The sequence below is a fragment of the Astatotilapia calliptera genome, chromosome 3 (genome assembly GCF_964374335.1).
Source record: "Astatotilapia calliptera chromosome 3, fAstCal68.1, whole genome shotgun sequence".
Lineage (NCBI taxonomy): Eukaryota > Metazoa > Chordata > Actinopteri > Cichliformes > Cichlidae > Astatotilapia > Astatotilapia calliptera.
Genome location: NC_137424.1, coordinates 35,930,367 through 35,949,111, shown reverse-complemented (window position 1 = coordinate 35,949,111; position 18,745 = coordinate 35,930,367). Strand labels below are relative to the sequence as shown.

The following is an 18,745-nucleotide window of genomic DNA, read 5'->3' as shown; positions in this document are numbered from 1 at the left end:
CTAACCACTCTTACTACTTCATAACTCCTTATGCTGGCACTTATCAACTAAATAAGGCTAAAGCACGTGGACATTGCTCAACTTACAGTGAATAACAAAGTCACAGGCGGAAAATTGCAAACAACAGGAAAAGAAAATTTACCAATTACTATTCATGCACATGCACACACACACATTAAAGTGAATAAATGAATAATTTCCATCATTTTAGGATTATTACTTTTTTCTGCAGTTAAACATATATTGGGACAGATGATTGTGATTATAGACGATTGCGTTGCAATCAGTGATGGGAATAACAGTGTTACAAGTAACGGACAGCAATCACTATCTGCCCAACGATCACTTTTTGGCACAACACCTGGAGCTCAGGGGAGCAAAACAATCGCGTGAGTGCTGCTGTTTGGCTGAGGAAGAATATAGCAGTCGTGGTAAGCCAATCACATGACCACTTCAAGATGACAAAGCAACAAGGTGATATATACCAGTTTTTAAATTGTGTCGATAGGCCACGTAAAACCAGAGTCATGATAAACAATATATACGCTTTTTCCTCAATAGTTTCACCACGTTTACTGACTAAGGACAGCGCTAGCAAGCACTCTCTGCTTATGACAAAAAAACCCAAAACAAAACAAAAGAAGTTTTAGGAGTGATGGAGGGAGAGAGAGAGAGAGAGAGAGAGAGAGAGAGAGAGAGAGAGAGAGAGAGAGTTTTGAGACGTGAGAGATTTGTGACGTTTAGCGTGTTTGTAGTGTGTAGTTAATGTGTTGTCTTGTGTAGTTAGTGTGTAGTGTTGTGGATAGTTTTGTGTTGTCTGTCAGGACAATGAGGCGACTGCTGTCTCCAGGTAGAAACAGGAGTGATACCCCTGCTGCTGTCAGACCTGCAGGTATCAGGCTGTGATGTTCTCCTTTATAATGGACAGAAATATTTGGAGTGGCACAAATAATTTGTGAGGCATCTTATCGAATGCAGAACAGCTGATTGTTCTGTAAATAGTTTGCAATGGTTATTTAAAAAGGATAAAAGGTAAATGGCTACAAATAACTTTGTTGTTTGCAAAACTTGTGCATAGGATTTTAAAATTTACAATTTATATTTGAATTAAATTTATGAAATATGATTCATTAAACATGTTTGTGGTTGTTACAGTAAATGAAAACTGTAAATTCAGACACGTTAGGTTGTGCTGAAAACAATGGTACCAAATAAGGCAAATAAACAGTTTTTAAAGGTAAAATGTGGAGGGAAAATCACAAGTAGTTAAAAATGGCCAATTATACCCTGGACCCCAGAGGGTTAAAAAAATTTTTTTTAAAGTAACGCAATAGTTACTTTTCAAGTAATTAATTACTTTTAGAATCTTGTAACTCTAATTACTTTTTCAAAGTAACTTGCCCAACACTGGTTGCAATGTATTGAGTACTGCTGAATACCTTTATTATCTCATTTACCTCATCTGGTCTGACCAGTCTTGATTTCTGCCACAACAATCAGATGGTATGGTCTGAAGTTGGCATAAACAACATGAAAGCATGGCTTCATCTTCCCTTGTATCAACAATTCATACTGGTGCAGTGGTGTGGGGAGTATTTTCTTCAAACAATCCCCTTAGTTCCAACTGGGAATTGTTTGTCCAGCACTTCATGACCACAGTGCACTCATCTTCTTCTTCTTCTTCTGCTTCCAGCTCTATAATGATGTCACAAAGCTCAAATCACCTAAAACTGGTATCTTGAATGTGACAGTGAGTACTCACGGTACTCAAAGTCACCAGATCTCAATCTAACAGAGGACCTTTGGGATGTGGTGGGGCTGGAAATTTGCATCGTGGATGTACAGCCGACTAAGCTGCAGAAACGCAGTGTGAGAGTATATGAACAATATCTACCAATATTTCCTTTAAAAAACAATTTCAAAAAATCACTATTAGTCCCATTTTATTAAATTGCTGCATTTAAAAAAATGGTCCTAAACAGGAATAAAATCAAACCATTTTAAAAGAATCCACCAGCACGAGTTAAAAGAAAAAAATATGCACACAAGAGGGCAGAGTGGGCAAACACAAGCTGTCTAATGAACACACAACTGGATGACACAGTGGTACCAGTGGCATTTGTGACTAAGTGGGTAACAGAGATAACAGAGTGATTTTATACTGTGTTCTCTTTATTGAGTATGATCATGTTGGTGCATCCGTACACGCAGATAAAAAAACACATTACATGGTACTGGATTCAGCTGCTAAGATTCCCACTAAACAGGATGAAGGATCAGTAGAGATTTAAACTCTAAACGAGACACATTATGAGTAATATTATGTTCCATGTGTTGAATGTGTGTTAGTGTCCTCCCAATTTTCCCACTGTAATGGATAGGTATAAATAATTAAGAACCCTGTTGCCCTGAATAGCAGGAAACCAAGGAGAAGAGGGAGGATGGAGGAAAATTAACAGCGATAAGCACTGCTTGCAGCATTTTAAAGCAACACAACATTGTCATAATAAGACCTCGTCTCTGGGAATCACCAGGAATCTCTTCTGCAAAGAGAGAAGACTTTTACATTCAATGTCTCATACTGAAAATACAGCCTTTGCTGCTGCTGCTGCTTAAATGCACCAACCTCTCCCTCACTTTAATGAGAGTGAAAAATGCTATGCTAGCTTTGGCTATTTAGAAATTTTATGGCACAAATTGTGGCATAAAGGGCACAAGTCAGATGAATGACAGACGAAGGACAGCTGCGGCATCATCCCTCCATTAAAGGCGGAAAATGACCAACTGTGGCCCGAGCAGTTAATTAGCCAGAGAGGGCCTAATCACAGTTTTGGAGCCGTGGTCCTCCCCAGGTGACACACTAATAGGAGAAGCTTGTGGAGAAGTGGAAACAAGGTAACTATTGGCTTTGGGCTTCTCATAAGAAAGGCATGACTGCGCTGACCTGTGTTAAAAGAGATAACTTTTGAATTTGGTCAGCTTTAATTTGTTTTTTGTTTTTTTTTAATAAAGTTGTTCCACATGAGGCAGTAGTTCACCACCTGATGGTTCAAATACCCACTGAGTTGAAAGACAAATCAGCCAGGACACAAGATGATTAAAAACTGCCTGTGGAACTTTCTTGTAAACCAAGTTACAATTAGTGCTGCTCACTATACCAATGCTAAAACCTTAAAACCTTCAGGTGCTTCAGGTCATTTTGCAGCACCATCCAAAACAGACAAAAGACAATCTCCTTGCCCATATTTTGAAAATTCAGCTGCTGCTAAAACATCTAGTCCTACCCCTTTCTGTCCCATCAGTCCTTTACAGAGTCAGTCAGCTGGACCTCTTCATGGTCATTTTTGATCGTAGCATTTTATTTGTATGCTACATGGCTCTAATCCAGTCATTAAGTGATGACCTATAAACCCTGCTTCCGGGTCCAAACTACTCTGCGTTTATTATGGCTGTAGTGTTTTTAACATGTTTTAATGCTTTATATCTTGTTCTTTTTAATCTGAACAAGCCCCTAAAAAAGGCAAGTTTTTATGACCACTATTCATTTTAAAGTTTTTAAGACCTTATATGTAACTACAACCCAGCCCATGCAGCAGTATATTTATGACTAACCTCGTGTTGTGGTTGGATTATCTCAGTTGTTCTCCTGACTTAAGTTTGGTCCGTTTACAGCATCCTGCCATGCACATACATTTGTCCCTAACCATCGGGAACCCTCACGTTAACTTTTATCGAGTGGAAAAGGTTAGCGTTCATCCTCCAGCTTAACTGTGTTTGTTTTATGCTAACATAGCTGTGTCGCTAGTGATCATGTAGCACATCATTATATACCTGCTAGTCCAAACTCAGTAACCCTACAAACGTCACTGCTGTTTAGTTTTCTGTGTTCATTTATGTTTGAAGTGATAGCAGAGCTGTACGTTTTAATTTTTTGAGAAATCCCAGAACATGGTATATCATGTTTAGGTGGAAACTAGCAAGCTAACTTGCTGCTAACTTTGAACTCCATTAAGCGCCTTGAGGCGACTTTTGTTGTGATTTGGCGCTATATAAATAAAATTGAATTGCATTGAATTGAAATTGAATTAAATTTAATAAACTCTGTTTTCATGGATGCGTGGATGTTAAACTTAATTGTTACACCTGGTAGAGCAGCCACACTGATCATTTTATTAAGGATGAAAGAATTTAGACCGTTTATAACTGTCGGAAATTGCTAATGACGTCAGACTTAAAGACCGGATTAGTAGGTATCTGCATCTGTATGATTCACCCTTATATATCATCTATATATGGTCACTTTGCTATGCTCCAGCAATCCAAGCTGGCATTGGCCATAAAATTAAAGTCGAGGACAAACCAGTGGGTGACATCACAGCGACTGTTTTCATCACTTAGCATCAACTATCAACAAGCACCCGCCTCATGTATGCCTTTTACTTGCATGACAACTAAATAAAGACATTCCTATTAAAAACAGAAGTTACAAAGTACTGCAAGTGGTACAAACAACACACAACACACAGGATGTAGGGACACATTACTGCCAAATGTTATCTGCTCCAGCTTTCTCACATCTTTACTTTTCTCCTCCAAGACATACCAGTGGGATGTCCCCTAGAGCTGCACTTGTAAACTTCCATATTTTGACATGTTTCACACATAAAAGTAGATCCTGGTGGTTATACAGCTTCCTTAACTGAAAGCAAAAGACAGGTGCCACACATGCATTTCACAAAAGAATAATCAACCATAAAGATTACATTTTTTTAAACAAATTATTATTATTTCTTTGCAATACTGTGGCATTTGTCATGGGTAGCATTTAACGTTGACAAAGTTTAACATGAAAATATATATATATTAATAAATATATTTATTTATTTATTGTCTGTTTCTAGGAACTTCTTAGCTCTTAATGGTCATAATATAACAGTTGTGAATAAGTAGGAGGACTGTAGAGGTAAAGGCGATGAAATCAGTAAACAACAAGGACTGTGAAGCAGTTGCATCCTGAAGTTATTTGGCCATGAATCCAGCATGTCGTGTTTGCTCAAGACAATAGAGGACGTGCACTCTCAAACTTCATCCCAAAGACATTTTACATACATGAATTAACCTCCTAGGACCTGGCGTCCACATATGTGGACATCACATTTTGGGTTATTTAGGCCAAAATACTCAATTTTGCTCTACATGGGCCTGATATCCACTTACGAGGACATTATACTGCTACTGTTCTATCAAAATTTTAAACAAATATCCTCATATGAGGCTCTTATTTTTCCTAAAAACAAAAATAAGGTAAAAAAAAATCTGGTAAATTAATTTTTACATTCATCGGGTCCCAATATGCCCAAATATCAAAGAGAAATTCAAAATGCATGTCATGGAAGAGTTCGGGTCTTAAGAGGTTAAAGACCCCCGGGACACCAAGTACACTTTACTGTGACAATCAATCAGAACAGAAAAATAATAATAATAGTAAAACTTATCTCTGCTTCAAGTACTATTAGCTATGTAATTAATGTCATCTAAAAAAAAAAATTTTTACAATGAATTAGCATATTTTGTAAAACACAAACCTACACCAAAGCACATTCACATTATTAATTAAAAGCTCATGTACCATTTTTGGATTCTGGTATTAATCGGTTTTCAGTAATTTCATGTAAATATTATTTGAGTTGTATATACATGATGAAACCACGATGGATCATTTGGACGCCAATATAAAATAATTCCAATAAACACACAACCAGCCCAGAGACTTTTCCAGCATGTCCTGGCTCTGCCCCGAGGCCTCCATTAAATGCCTGAAACACTTGACCGAGGAGGTCTCTTGGTCAGATGGCTGTACCACCTCATCTGGCATAGCAACTTTACCCTGAGTCTTTCCCAAATGTCCTGGGCTTAGAGATCCTTGCATCTACAATCACTTTCTTTTCATCACAACCTGCAACTTTTGTGATCATAGTTAATGTGGCAGTTTTGGGATCCACTCTCCCTTCACCACAGCAGACCAGTATAACATTACTGCAGACATTAAGCCAATCTTTCTGTCTATCTCCTGCTGCACTCTGCCCTCACTCACGAACAAGACCCCAAAATAGTTGAATTCCCACTCCAGATCAGGTACTCATCCCTGGCCTGGAGTTGGCACTCCACTCTTTTCAACTGAGAGCCATGGATTCAAACCTGGAGGTGCTTGACACTCATCTGCAAACTACCCTAGTGTGACCTGGAGGTCATGGCCCAATAAAGCCATCATCTCCAGCAGGGACAAGACCACCAAACCCTTCACCATCCACAAATTGGCTATGCCTAGAACTTCTGTCCATAACTATTATGAACAGAATATGTAACAAAGAAAAACTTTGTCTTCTCAGTCTTACTTATTGCTGGCAATCTTAACTTGACTCTCACCATGGTTATACAGGAACCAGAGCAGAAAGGACTAAAAACAGCTAAAGCTAAGAACACACAACAGACAGACACAATTTGCTTCCTGCCATGCTGGCATGTCACAGCAGAAGCAAACAGTTGATGCCTTCCTGTTGAGGTGAGTGTTGGATAGTCACATCAGCAGGTGGAGTTTTCCTCACCCTTAGGAGGTTCATAGCTCCTAAGATTGAGGTTTGTAATGTAGCAGTAACAGCTCTCCTTGTCATTTATGGCATGACCAGGCCATGCCCCGGCTGTCTCAGGTACAATAGATCCAGCTACATCTCCAGCATTCTGATAGCTTCCAGTCTGGGAAGTTCCCCATCCAGATGATGTAGGCAGTGATTGCATTTGAGTCTTTCTTCCTTTAAAATAACAGAGTGCCCCAGTATTACCTGGATATCTTGTGTTACTTTAACTTAGGACTCGCTGCAAAAGAGTGAATAAATAGTTCCATATATTAAAGCTGTACAGACTGGGATCCACTGGGAGCCCAAAACATTTATATTTTCAAAAACACCAATCAAAGCAGAAATAGAAAACAATCATTTAGCGTTATTAGAAACAACTTGATGGACAAAGTCATAAAAATTTCAAATGATTAAAAAAAAAAAAAAAAAAACACATGTGAAGAAAAAAATGACCTCTTGGGTGTGTGGTCAGTAGGATTAAGCAGATTTAAGACCCTGAAGTTACCCAGAAAAGCGTTTGTGTGCATATAAAGTAGGTCCCCCGAAATGAAATCCAGCCAGTTCCCGTTACGTAATCTAGCAAAAACTCAGCCAGCCAGCACGCACCACAGAGAAGAAGGAGGAAGAGACAGAAAGAAGAGAGGAAAAGGCAAAAATAAATGAAAGTCAGACTGTCCTGACTGATGATGGGATGCTGTAAACAGGGGAGGTTTTTTTCCTAACAATTAAAGAGTGGAGGAATATTGATTTCCAATGGTGCTCTCAAGTGACTTGCTGGCTGTCACAATGAGGCCCGGGGTAAGGTGACCATGTCTCTGCTCAACATGATAAACCTTGCATGTCATCAGGTATGGAGGACGAGGTGTCCCCCTTTCCCAGCCCCACCCTCGGCGCATCGCAGACTGCCGCTACAGCATTTATTTGTGGTGGGATGTGGAATTATGGGTTGCTTCATTTAGTAATGAAGTCACAGAGGAGCTGGTGAGTGCAGCTAGCACGTGCTAACACAGGTGCAAGCGAGTTGAAATTAAGAGCTTTTAGAGAAGCAGCGAATTTTGCCTCCTGTGCATTAGGAGTTTTAAGCAAGCAAGATGTTATTGTGCGACTCCACATGCAGTTTTTACAGGCATCGGGGAAGGCAGACGCCTAGATGAGAGGTCAACTTTCAGTCTTACTCCTGGGATAAATAATCATAAATCAGAAGGTAAGCCGTCACTGGAGTAGATCCATCATGAGCGTCTAACACATGCACACAAATGAATGCAGTACTGCGTCAAGGAAAAAAAAGGCTCATGCAGATTGATTGGCTCTTTTAAATGAGCGAGAGCGGCATTATGTTGATCGATTCTACGGATAATTGACTGATTCTAGTGTTGTTTGAAGTTGAGTAACAACTGCGCATCAGCGCTGCGAAGGGACACAGCCTGCAGGCATCTTAAGCTCTAAGGAAGACCAGGAAACTGAGACAGGAAGTTGATCAAGTGCAAAGGAGCCTGTCCTGAGCTGCTGCTCTGTTCTGACAGCTTTGGATTCTGTTAAAAGGGTTGAAACTGGGGCAAGATGTTCTAACAATTCACTTATTAAAAGCAATTACGAAGGGGGTAGTAAAAATAAATAGTAACACAAGCTATAAAATTGATATACTTTCATAATAAAATAAGATATTTGAAAGTATGAAGCTGTGCCTAAGATCCACTGTCCATATCAAGTAAATACCTGTTTTTAGAGTCACTTGGCCTAAAAGTTAATTAGCATTTTTAAGGTTGAGAATTCAGCTAGAAAGGATGGCCTTCTCATCTAATATTCCTATACACCTTCGTCGGCAAGTCACCGTGCTCTTGAGTCTAGACCAATCAATGAATGAACTCGTTACTGAGGCATTAAAGGAAAAGCCATGGAGAAGTAGAAGTCCATTTCTGGAAGTGTTCCCACTTTGTGACACAGCAGTCCACAGCTGTTCAGAACTGACTGTTGACTGGGGGGGAAAAAGATTTAAAAAAAAAAGGAAATGAACTATAAATTCAAAATGAGTTTCCCATGGCAGATCATGGGGAAGATTACGAGACAGGAAAAGGTCTAAAAAACGCCCGATCACCTTTGAGTGAAGGACTCCCCCCCCCATGCTTCAGCCAGCTTTATTATGCCAAGAGGTGGCCACTCAGCAGAGGAAAGGACACTGATGCATAGAATGCAAAGCAACTTTTAATTATTCTTGGGAAAAGAGCACAAGCCCTTGGCTTGTTTACTACTTTACTGGAAACTGTTTATGATTGCTTTGTAATTATCTCCTTGATAATGTAAAATTTACCCCCCACCCCTTTCCGTTCACTCCTCTCCATAGAACACCGGTGCAGAAAGTGATCAAGCATTCATCATTTAGTCCAAATGTTTTAACTTTTACTTGGGGGAGGTGGAGGGAGGGCTAATAGATTATGGGTAATGAAGCAGCTCGAGCAGTAACACAAATAGGACTTGTAGTGAAAGACACAGGCTAAGGCACGCCTGTGTTGTGATAATCAGTCTCTCTTTTTGTCTCATGATAAGCCGAGAGCCTAACCTTCACCCAAAGAGCACATCATTTCCCCTCTGTGAGACTTAATGAGACATTAGCCATACTAACAAATGGTGGACGAGAAAGTGAAAGTGACTTTCCAGGTAAGGGCTGTTTGCCTGACCATAATCAGTCCCCAAACGCAGCTAAAGGGTGGAAACAACTCTGAGTCTCCGTCTCGACAGCTTGCTGTGGCTTTTATGACGGGCCTCCCAGGGCCCATTGAATGGCATATAATGTCTTAATATCCCTCAAATAGAACAGGTAATCTGCTTTTGTTGTCGCCTTGTCTGCTCTGGTTCAGACAGCGCAGTTTGTCTGTTTTAGCTTGTAATGTGTAAAGTGTACGATGCAACACAGCAGTCCGAAACTAATGCACGTCACATTGACATTATTCAAACCGGTACTTCAACATGTGCTTCGACTATGTCGACAGAGCAACTGCTATCATTTTCTACAAACTGCGGCTTTGCGATGCATTTCATCCACCTGTAACTCGTATCAATATGAGTCTAGCACTAATCAAACACTGGGTGATGAAGTAAAATCATTCTTGTAAGCAGCACTGAGTGGTTTGGAGGTATGGGACTATAGACGCAAGGGTGGATGGGTAAAGAAAGGAAGTGACGAGCTGGTGTGAGAATGGGCCACGTTCCCCCGCCGGGCCTCCCAGCTCAATTAGCTCAGCTCATCCCGGCTTTCTGCTGATGGGGGAAAAAGGAAAAAAAATCAGCAACACCACACTGTGCCATACAGTCCTCAGAGTCTAGCCTGTTAGTGAGTGAATGAGTGAGTCAGTGTGCACATTATGTGTCTGCTGATGCCTCACATGCAGATTTTTGCATTTGTGCATCCAGAGCGTGGTTATGTGTGGGCTGTCTCCTCTCCTCTTAGACTAGAGCCCCACAGTGCTCTCTGTATCAAACACCTGAACCAATTAGGCTACATTCGCTTAAAAAAAATAAAAAAAAATCCCTAAAGCAAAGTACAGTAATGTCATAAACAGTCACGCAAAACTTAAGCTGTAAGAGAAGTTTCTCTGGATGCAGAAAATGATGAACTGGAGGGAGACCAAGACTAAAAAGTCAGTGTTATGGATTAGAGAACTCGAAAGGTTATATTCCAACACTTTTCTGCCAGCATCTTGAGGCTAAAAAAAGAAACTTTCATGTCTATATTTTGACCTATCAAGTCTGTGCTAAAAAGTCAGGAAATAAATCAGCAACAACTGAAAAAAAAAATTGATTAAAGCTTTCTTTCTCCCGTGGCAAACCAACCGCTGGGTCATCCTGAGAACATTTTAGCACAGCGTTGTCCAAACTGTAAAGGTATAGTAGGTGGTCTGCATGCGAGATGAAACGCATTAATCATTGAGAGATGGCCTCTGGACGAGCTTTCAGGATGTCCTAAAGGAAGGGTGGGAGAAAAAAAAAGCAGGCCACGGTCTGAAGGAGGGAGTTCATTGCTATATGACAGCATTTGGAGGCAAGGGCTGGGACCTTTTCAGAGATGTGATGCACATGCATGTCTCAAAGGCAAAGTGAGATGGAAAAGAGCACTCAGTGTTGGAGGAAAAAAAAGGAACTCAAATTGCTTGGCCAGCACAACTCAAGGCCAAAATCTATTTAATCATAGAATAAGGACAGTTTGGAAATAGAAAAAAAAGACAGTATAATATTCATGCCCTGCCGCTTCACTTGGTCACACACAGACACTTTGTGTTGTCAGGTAAATGTATTGTATGTCATAAACTCCTCTCATCCGGTCCTGTAACTCTTCCCTCAAAAAAAAAAAAAATATATATATATGAATGCATGTATCACACATGCTCAGCGTGCCATAAAAATGTAGCTAAGAATGCTGCAGTGCACCAAGCCACTAGCTAAACAAGCAAAGTAAATACGCCTGATAATGCCGACGATAACATCCGAGGCAAAATGAAAGGATGAAGGTCAGTAATTGGGAGAAGGTGGGGAGGAAGAAGCATGGCGCGGTTTGTTTTTCTCCTGGCAGGGGTCCATCTGGGCGCGTGCGGCAGGCTCTGGGGCGGTGTAGGAGCACGTCTGTGCAGAGGTTAAGAAAAGCAATTAATCGGCAGCAGAGATAATCAAAGGAACCTCCCCCTCCAGACACCTTGGTGGGGGAGAGGGAGAGCAGAGAAACGGAGAGACAGACAGAGGAGAGGAAGATGGGAAAATACTTGTTTACAGGCACTGCTGGTGCGATCAAAAGCGCAGGGGTTCAGCTCTGCCACCGGGGCCCTCCGTTTCAGGTGGAATTGATAACACTTCAGATGTACAATTCAATGTTTGTGAGAGTACTTTTACCTCCCGGTGAGAAGGCAAGGATTTTTCACAGTCTAAGCTGCATTTCCTTTCATCTCAGATTTTGCAAGGTATCAACAGATTGTCAATGGTGAGGAAGACATTTTTCCCACACATAATCAAAGAATGTAGTCTGCACTCACCCCGCTTAGACGTCAATTCAGACGGCGCGGCGCGAGAAAGCTACAAAACAAGATTAATATCACTGGAAACTAATATTTTGATTACATTAAATTAGCTGTGAACCTCAGAGAGACTAGAAGAGCATAAAAGTTGGGGTTTTTTCGCAGCTAACCAATTAACTGTACATATTATGCACTGGTGTAGTTAAAAGGCTTCTCCTGCTGCAAATAATTAGATATTCTGCATGACAGATTTTATAGTTCCACCAGGAATCAAAGCTTGTTGCTCTCTCTGGTAGTTCACGTTTCTCTCTGGAAATGAAATGAAGTGTCACCTAGCGTAGATTTATGCCTCATAAATAACGATATAAGCTGGTCTGGTGTTTCTTTGCGACTTTAAGCACCAACTTCACTGTTAAATATTAACAAAATGACCACAGATCAACAACTACTGACAACAAGATAACACCCAATAGAGTTGCTGTTTAAGTAATTTAAAGTCCTCTAAATCGATGCCCCTTTTTAGCCTTAAAATATACCAACACTGTCACCAATACTGAAACGTACCCTATGATCATTTAGCAGTATACAGGCTCTGGCAGACGGTTAGCAGGTCAGCAGTGAGTAAGGGGTGGCACTTTCACAAAGTCTTGATTAGATAATTATCCATCCATATCTTGGCAATATGTTGCAAGGGAACAACGCGCTTCTCATTACACCGCTGACAGGCCCTGCATCTGTGGGTTGCTATCAAAAGCAAGGTGTTCAGCAGGCACGCACTTGTTGATTAAAAAAGAAAAAAGAAAAGAAAAAGAAATAAGATGTGCCAATGTGAAAATTAGATATACCCCTTCAGGGTTGGTTGTGAGAGGTGGTAGGTACACGGAGCATATCACGGACTGAAAGCATGACAAACAATAAGTGAGTTCCTGGAATCTGGAACGGGTAATGAGGCTATTTAAAAATTTACCTTTAGCTCCCCTGCTTTTAGCCATTCTCGCTCTATTTGGAATAAGCGCTCCATCTCATATTGTTGTCAGTGACGCATTGCACTGTTAAAGGGACAAGAGGTCTCCACTGATCAGTGCAAATAAGCGTAGGCACTTGAGGACAATTTTGAGGTACTTGTACACTGATATATCCATTTTACAATGTTTTGGCATTCTAGTGCGCTGCCTTAATTCAACAGGCGTAATGAATAGCTCCATTTCAAGTTCACATATAAACATCAAACATATGTACAGCCTGGAAAACATAAGCTTTAGTTTTCTGTAGATACAAATAAAATATTTAAGTAGAGCACTGATTTTTAAGGGTGATGATGTTATCAACATACCAGCCCATATTTTTTTTAGACATCGTACTCAGATTTACACACACATGCACTATGTTAGAGTTGTACAGTGTTTCATCTTTCAGCAATTTATTTTACCAGTCGGCACAGCGCCGTCAAATTCTCAGCAGTGATGCGTACCCTGTGCACCTGACACAATTTCTGAATTAAACCCATGTGTTGTTTCAAATGGGAACTTTTATATGAGCTCATCCATAATAACAAACATACCTATCATGATATATCTTTCTACAATATCAATATATCAGATTATTTTTTTAAAAAGTAAAAACGACCATTGTATAGCTGTATAAAAATCAGCTCTTTTACACACATGTGTAGTTCTACTTTTAATCATTTAGCCACTAGCATTTCAGTCCCATGAAAGTTTTGATTGCGTGACTTTTACTACATTATTTTATAGTGTGTTGTTACTTTTACCTGAAGAAATAATCCATAAATTTCCGCTACCACCGTCACATTGCAATTGGTGAAAAATTTCACAAACTACCCTAAATAAATATGGCTTTTATCCCCTTCATGGTAGTTTCCTTGTTCAAGCCCTCATAACTTTGCCTTCCACAGCAAGGGGAAGTGCACCAGATAAGGAGGAGCCTCTCTTTTTTAATTTAACCACAGGACACAAGAGTTCACCATCACCACAGAATAAAGGCCTGAGATATCTGAGAAGAGAACAAATAAGTAGAAAAAAATCTGCACAGTGACAGAATACAAGATTTCTTTGCCATGCCCATACAAACAGCGCTCCGTGCTTGCCCTTTTCACCATATCTGGCCCCCTGCAACCTCCTTCTTTCATCTTTTTTTTAAAATACAGTGACAGAAAAGCCCAAATGCAAGCCAACAAGTCACTGGAACAGAACTTTCAAGGAATAATCCTGATGTAGTACGAGAACTGGAAGTGGTACATGACAGTAGGGGAGACTAGCTTGACTAGTTCTTGTACAGACAGTTGCAGACACTGGATTAACAATGAGGAAATCCTGGCTTAAAAAGGATTCCATCATTTGAAAAAGAGAGAGGCCAAGAGATGTGCAGGACTCCAGCCTGCAAATTTTCTTACCGATTAGTCATTTGAATAATAAAACTGAGAAAATTGGTTTCAATGCTATAAAAACAGAAAAGCTGGAACTGGAAAAAAAAAGCAAATAATGAATTGATTGATACCAAACAGCTGCCAATTACTATTCCATCGACTGACTAATGATGATGAGTTTGTTTCCGCTCTGAATGAGAGCTTTTATTAACCCAAGTGCCACATAGGCATCCTGACAGCTTACAATCAATTTTTCTTATACTTAGCTATGAACACTAAATATATTTGAAATTCTACCCTTTCCCCTGCCAAAAGTGGAGTACAATACTGTAAACTCAAAGAAAGGAACACATTCTCGCTCTCTGCTGAGTCTGTGATCTCTCAAAAGGCTCTCCAAATACAACCCTGTTTAAACAGTTTTTAATTCCTTCCTTGCTGTAAAGTGCCTCCACCCACAAAAAGCAAAACAGTGAAGCTACTGTCTCATTACACGGAAAAAAAAGGGACTCACGTGGATCAAATACTGTACATAAGAGCGCACACAAAGGAGGTTTCATTTAACCAAGCCACTGAGTGAGTAGTAACGGAGCTTGAGCCTCGCTGTGATGAAACATGCTGTAGGCAGAAGCAGACACATAAAAAAAACGCATTAGTTCTTACTGCTTCTGAGCGCACGCTGTGTTACCTGCAGCTTTTTTGAAACGTCTTGAATGATAGAGTTCACCCTTTTGAGTCGGACTGCCAAGCGCTGGCACGCTTTTTGTCGAGACAAACTGAATACATTGCTTTTGAAGAGCGACGGAGCCTGGGAAGGGACCGGAGCCTGGAACTCCAAAAAGACATGCACAAAATGTGTGATGAAACTTTCAGCACCACGGACAGCAGCTCTCAAGAAGCCTGATGATTAAGAGGGGGAGGTGTTGGCGAGGGGGTTGTGGAGAGTGGGGAAAAAGAAGGCGATGGAGTGGAGGGAGAGGCAATAAGTTCATTTGATAATTAAGCGAAGACAGCATATTCCCCACCGCTTGCGTTTCAGCTATCCCCCATGTCTGCTCTTTTAAAAGTGGAAGCACTCACCCCAAAGAGCGCACGCACGCACACATACGCACACACTCCTGCGGCAAGACCCAGCTTTTCCACGGTTTTCCCCTGTCTCTGTGTCTTAGGCTGAATAATGCAGGGCCTTTACCCAGCGCTCAAGCATGAGTGGATAATCTGGCCACAAGGACAGGCTGTGTCAACATTTCCCTTTACTGCCTTATTTATTTATTTACCCACCCGCCCTAGGACTTGGGGAGGGCGAGAGAGGATATATGTGCATGGCTAACAACGTGGTGGCTGAGCAGATGACCTGCTTCCAGGAAGATACTTATTAAAGATTTTTCATGGGAAGCATACAGACTGTGCCAGGCTGATTTGGGAAAATATGTGAAAGCATTTGAGGAAGACCATTTTATGTTAACTCTTCATATAGGAACGGGAATGTAGGGCTAATAGTCCAACCTTTTCGCTGTGGATTAAAGCTTCAGTTGTGTTGTCTGTTAATCTAATATCAGCCAGTCTGAAAGGAGAAATATGCTCATTACAGATCTCCATAGTGTAGTGGTTTTCATATTGGCCTAACAAGCAAGACCCCTGGTTTGATCCCAGGAGGAGGCACAAATCCCCCAGGGGTTGCATGAGGCTGGGCATCCAGCGTAAAAATCTGCCAAATCAAATACTCAGCGCTACCCGCTGGATGTCAGATCAATTAAAAACAGAAAATGATGGAGACATTGTTTAACTCATCAACAATATATTTGCCAAATTAGATCTCGAACCATCGTCCGCTCAGCTGTGATGCTACTCTCCTACACATGCTGCCAGGCTGGGAAAATTATGAAATGATTTCTGAAATACCCCAGCACCTTTTCCAGTATTATAGCAGCTCTGCTTTGCAGAGGTTAACACTTTTCCCTTGTGTGCAAAAGATCCCCAGTTCAAGAGTGGGGAGCAGATGCACTGGGGGCACAAGTGTACACCTAGTCCGGATCCCAACCCTGGATAAAACGGGAGGGTCCTGTCAGGAAGGATGGCTGGTGTAAAAACAGCCAAAAGTACTGACTACATCTTGATTTTCTCTAAATATAAAGATTATATTAAAAAAATATAAGCATATACCAATGTACAGGCCACTACTGACCAATAGGATATGCAAACTGATACATGGGTTAGGCTTATATAGTGCTTTTCTACTCTGGTATCAGGAGGAGCTTGGGATTCAGTATCTTGCCTAAGACAGGAACAGCCAGGGATCAAACCACCAACCATGTGTCTGGTAGATGACCTGCTCTACCTCCTAAGCCACACAGCAGAACCACCCACTCTAGAAAAACAAGAATCCATCCAAGTGAACTTAGATTTCTTATATTTTCAGACCAGATTTCCAAACCCCCAAAGACAGCAAATCTGAAGTGACGTGTAAAAGTAAAAACGATCGACTGAGCGACAGTGTTTGAAAGATGAACTGATTACAAAAAAAGACTTAAAAACTAATTTTCTGCTGATCAGTTTATCAACTGTTCGTTTTAGCAGGTGTAAGAAAAATAAACCTAGGTAATGGCCTTTTTCTCTCTCGATATTTTCAGCTGAACTACCTTCAGTCTGCAGTTTCAGCCTTGAACAACAGCGACGTAAAGTTCTAAACTTTCCAACCCTGAAGACTGATGCAAATGCAGCAGAAGTCTACAACGCTAAGTCAGTTCTCTGCTGTGGATTTCAGTGTCTTAAATTTGTAAATGCGCTTGCACTCGACTGATGTGCCGAAATCCACTTTGCAGCCGAGGCTTAATTGTTGCACATTTAAAATGCCATTCACAGTGACTTTGCACTTCTGAGTCATGTTTTTGGGGTGGCTTTTGTTTCTTGTGCCTAAATAACTGTTACAATATGACACTCGGCACGGCCAATCAGGAGCTCAGGCTTTAAGAGCCTAATCCTCTTTAATTTGCGATTACTTGTAATTCAAAATGCTAGCCCACTAAACCACAGGAGATTGATTGTTTAAGTGTCCTCCTCTTCTGTATTGCAACCTGGATACTGATAACAGAAAAATAAATTCCCCGCGTATATATCCCGAGCTCTCACGGTGGCATTCAAGTAAATTACCATAAAAATCACTGTACAAATATTTTGGCATCAATCATTGAGCATAAACTGCTAAATAGCTGGGAGCCCTCTTAGCATTCATAGAGAATGATTTCATTGGCATTCTTGTGGCAGATGACTTTAGCCGCACGCATTCCTCCCTCAAATTAGAATGTGAGAATTAAGAGGGATTTCATATAGCACGATAAGTGTGTTTTTAAAAAGCAAAACTGATTGAGCTTGAGGGAAGAGGGAGGATGAATTAGGTAATTATCTCCAAACAGACACCAGTGCTTCTCTGCTGTGTGAGAAACAGGCCCGACACTCCAGGATCAAAGTGCTCAGCATCAGCAACAACAACAACACTCACTCCAATCTCAGTCTGCCTTACCTGATTTCCAGACCCACATAGCAACCCACGGGTCTCAGGTACACAGGTATCTTTAGTAAGAAGCCGGTGTCTTATGATCTGTTTGAAAAAGCTTCACTCATAACACCAAAAAGATCGTGTCTCTCAGATACTTCAAAGGAATAATGGCGTGTGTGTGTGTGTTTACCTCTAATTTATTGATAACATTCCCGGCATAAGATTTATTTTGTCTACTAGGTTCATCCATTATTGATTTTAAAGGCAGAATGTTTGAGTAACAGAAAGCTTAAGGGAAGTTGAGGAAAGTATTCGTGTGACCCTGCTGGCAAAACACAAAAACCCCAAGTTTGTGAAGTTGTACCTGCTCTCACCTCACGTGCTGAGTCAGTCATTAAAAACCAGCCCTTTAAACTCCCCCTTTAAACACTTACATATCTCTCTCTATATATATATTTGTGCCATTTTAAATCACAGCAGCGGAAACAACGACGCTGTTCTCTCCCGCGGAGAGGGACCTGTCCTACCTGCTCGTAGCACGTCTCCCAGGTGAGGTTCACGAGGCAGGAGGAGAACAGCTCATCTTCGGTCCGGCCATAGCCGTCCATGGTGTGCCCGCCGCGTCTGGTGAAGGAGTCAGCAAGACGGAGATTTTGTTCAAGTCTTCCCTCGACGACTGCTTCTTCCTATCTCCCTCTCTTTCTCTCTCTCTCTCTCTGTCCCGCTCTCTTCTCCGTCCGGCGCCGTGGATGCTATCAAACGAACAGCGGCGGTGTGCGCGCGGATGCTGCCGTTACCTCGGTCACGTGGCCGTCGTCTCCAAAAAACCAAAGTGGGATGTGTCGGGGTGCATCCCACCGCCTTCAGGTGTCAGGGTCAACGGTGGCTACCGACGAAAGCGATGAAAAATACTTTAAATAACAAGGCAGAGAAACGACTGGATGCCTGGAGTGTGGTCGTTAGCTGTTTCTCTTTCGGTCACGGTGAGCAAAATAAGAAAACTGCTTTTTGTTTTTACGTCTTTTTTTTTTTAAACAAAAATTCCTTTCCCAGCTAATGAAACCCGGGGCATTATGAAAACAGTGACATGAAAACGGTAAACATGCCGGTAGAAAAAACACTTTAGGGAAGTTTGAAGAATTAGAAAACTTTTAAATAGTTTTTATGTCCTCGTGAACACTTAATATGTATGCCAAAAAGCTAGCACCTGTACAAGGGTTTTTCCAGGATT

General features: G+C 41.0%; 1 protein-coding gene across 5 annotated transcripts in view; it reads right to left on the bottom strand.

Moving 5' to 3' along the window:
• Positions 1–18,291, bottom strand: part of ppargc1a (peroxisome proliferator-activated receptor gamma, coactivator 1 alpha) — a 297,981-nt gene extending 279,690 nt beyond the window's left edge. For 2 of the 5 annotated variants that reach the window (XM_026161835.2, XM_026161836.2), the window contains exon 1: positions 18,042–18,291. In XM_026161835.2, coding sequence (XP_026017620.1) covers positions 18,042–18,122 — 81 coding nt within the window. In that variant the 5' untranslated portion in view covers positions 18,123–18,291. The remainder of the gene's footprint in view (positions 1–18,041) is intronic. The other 3 variants (XM_026161841.2, XM_026161842.2, XM_026161840.2) reach the window with 2 other exon arrangements.
• Between the last annotated feature and the right edge of the window lie 454 nt (positions 18,292–18,745).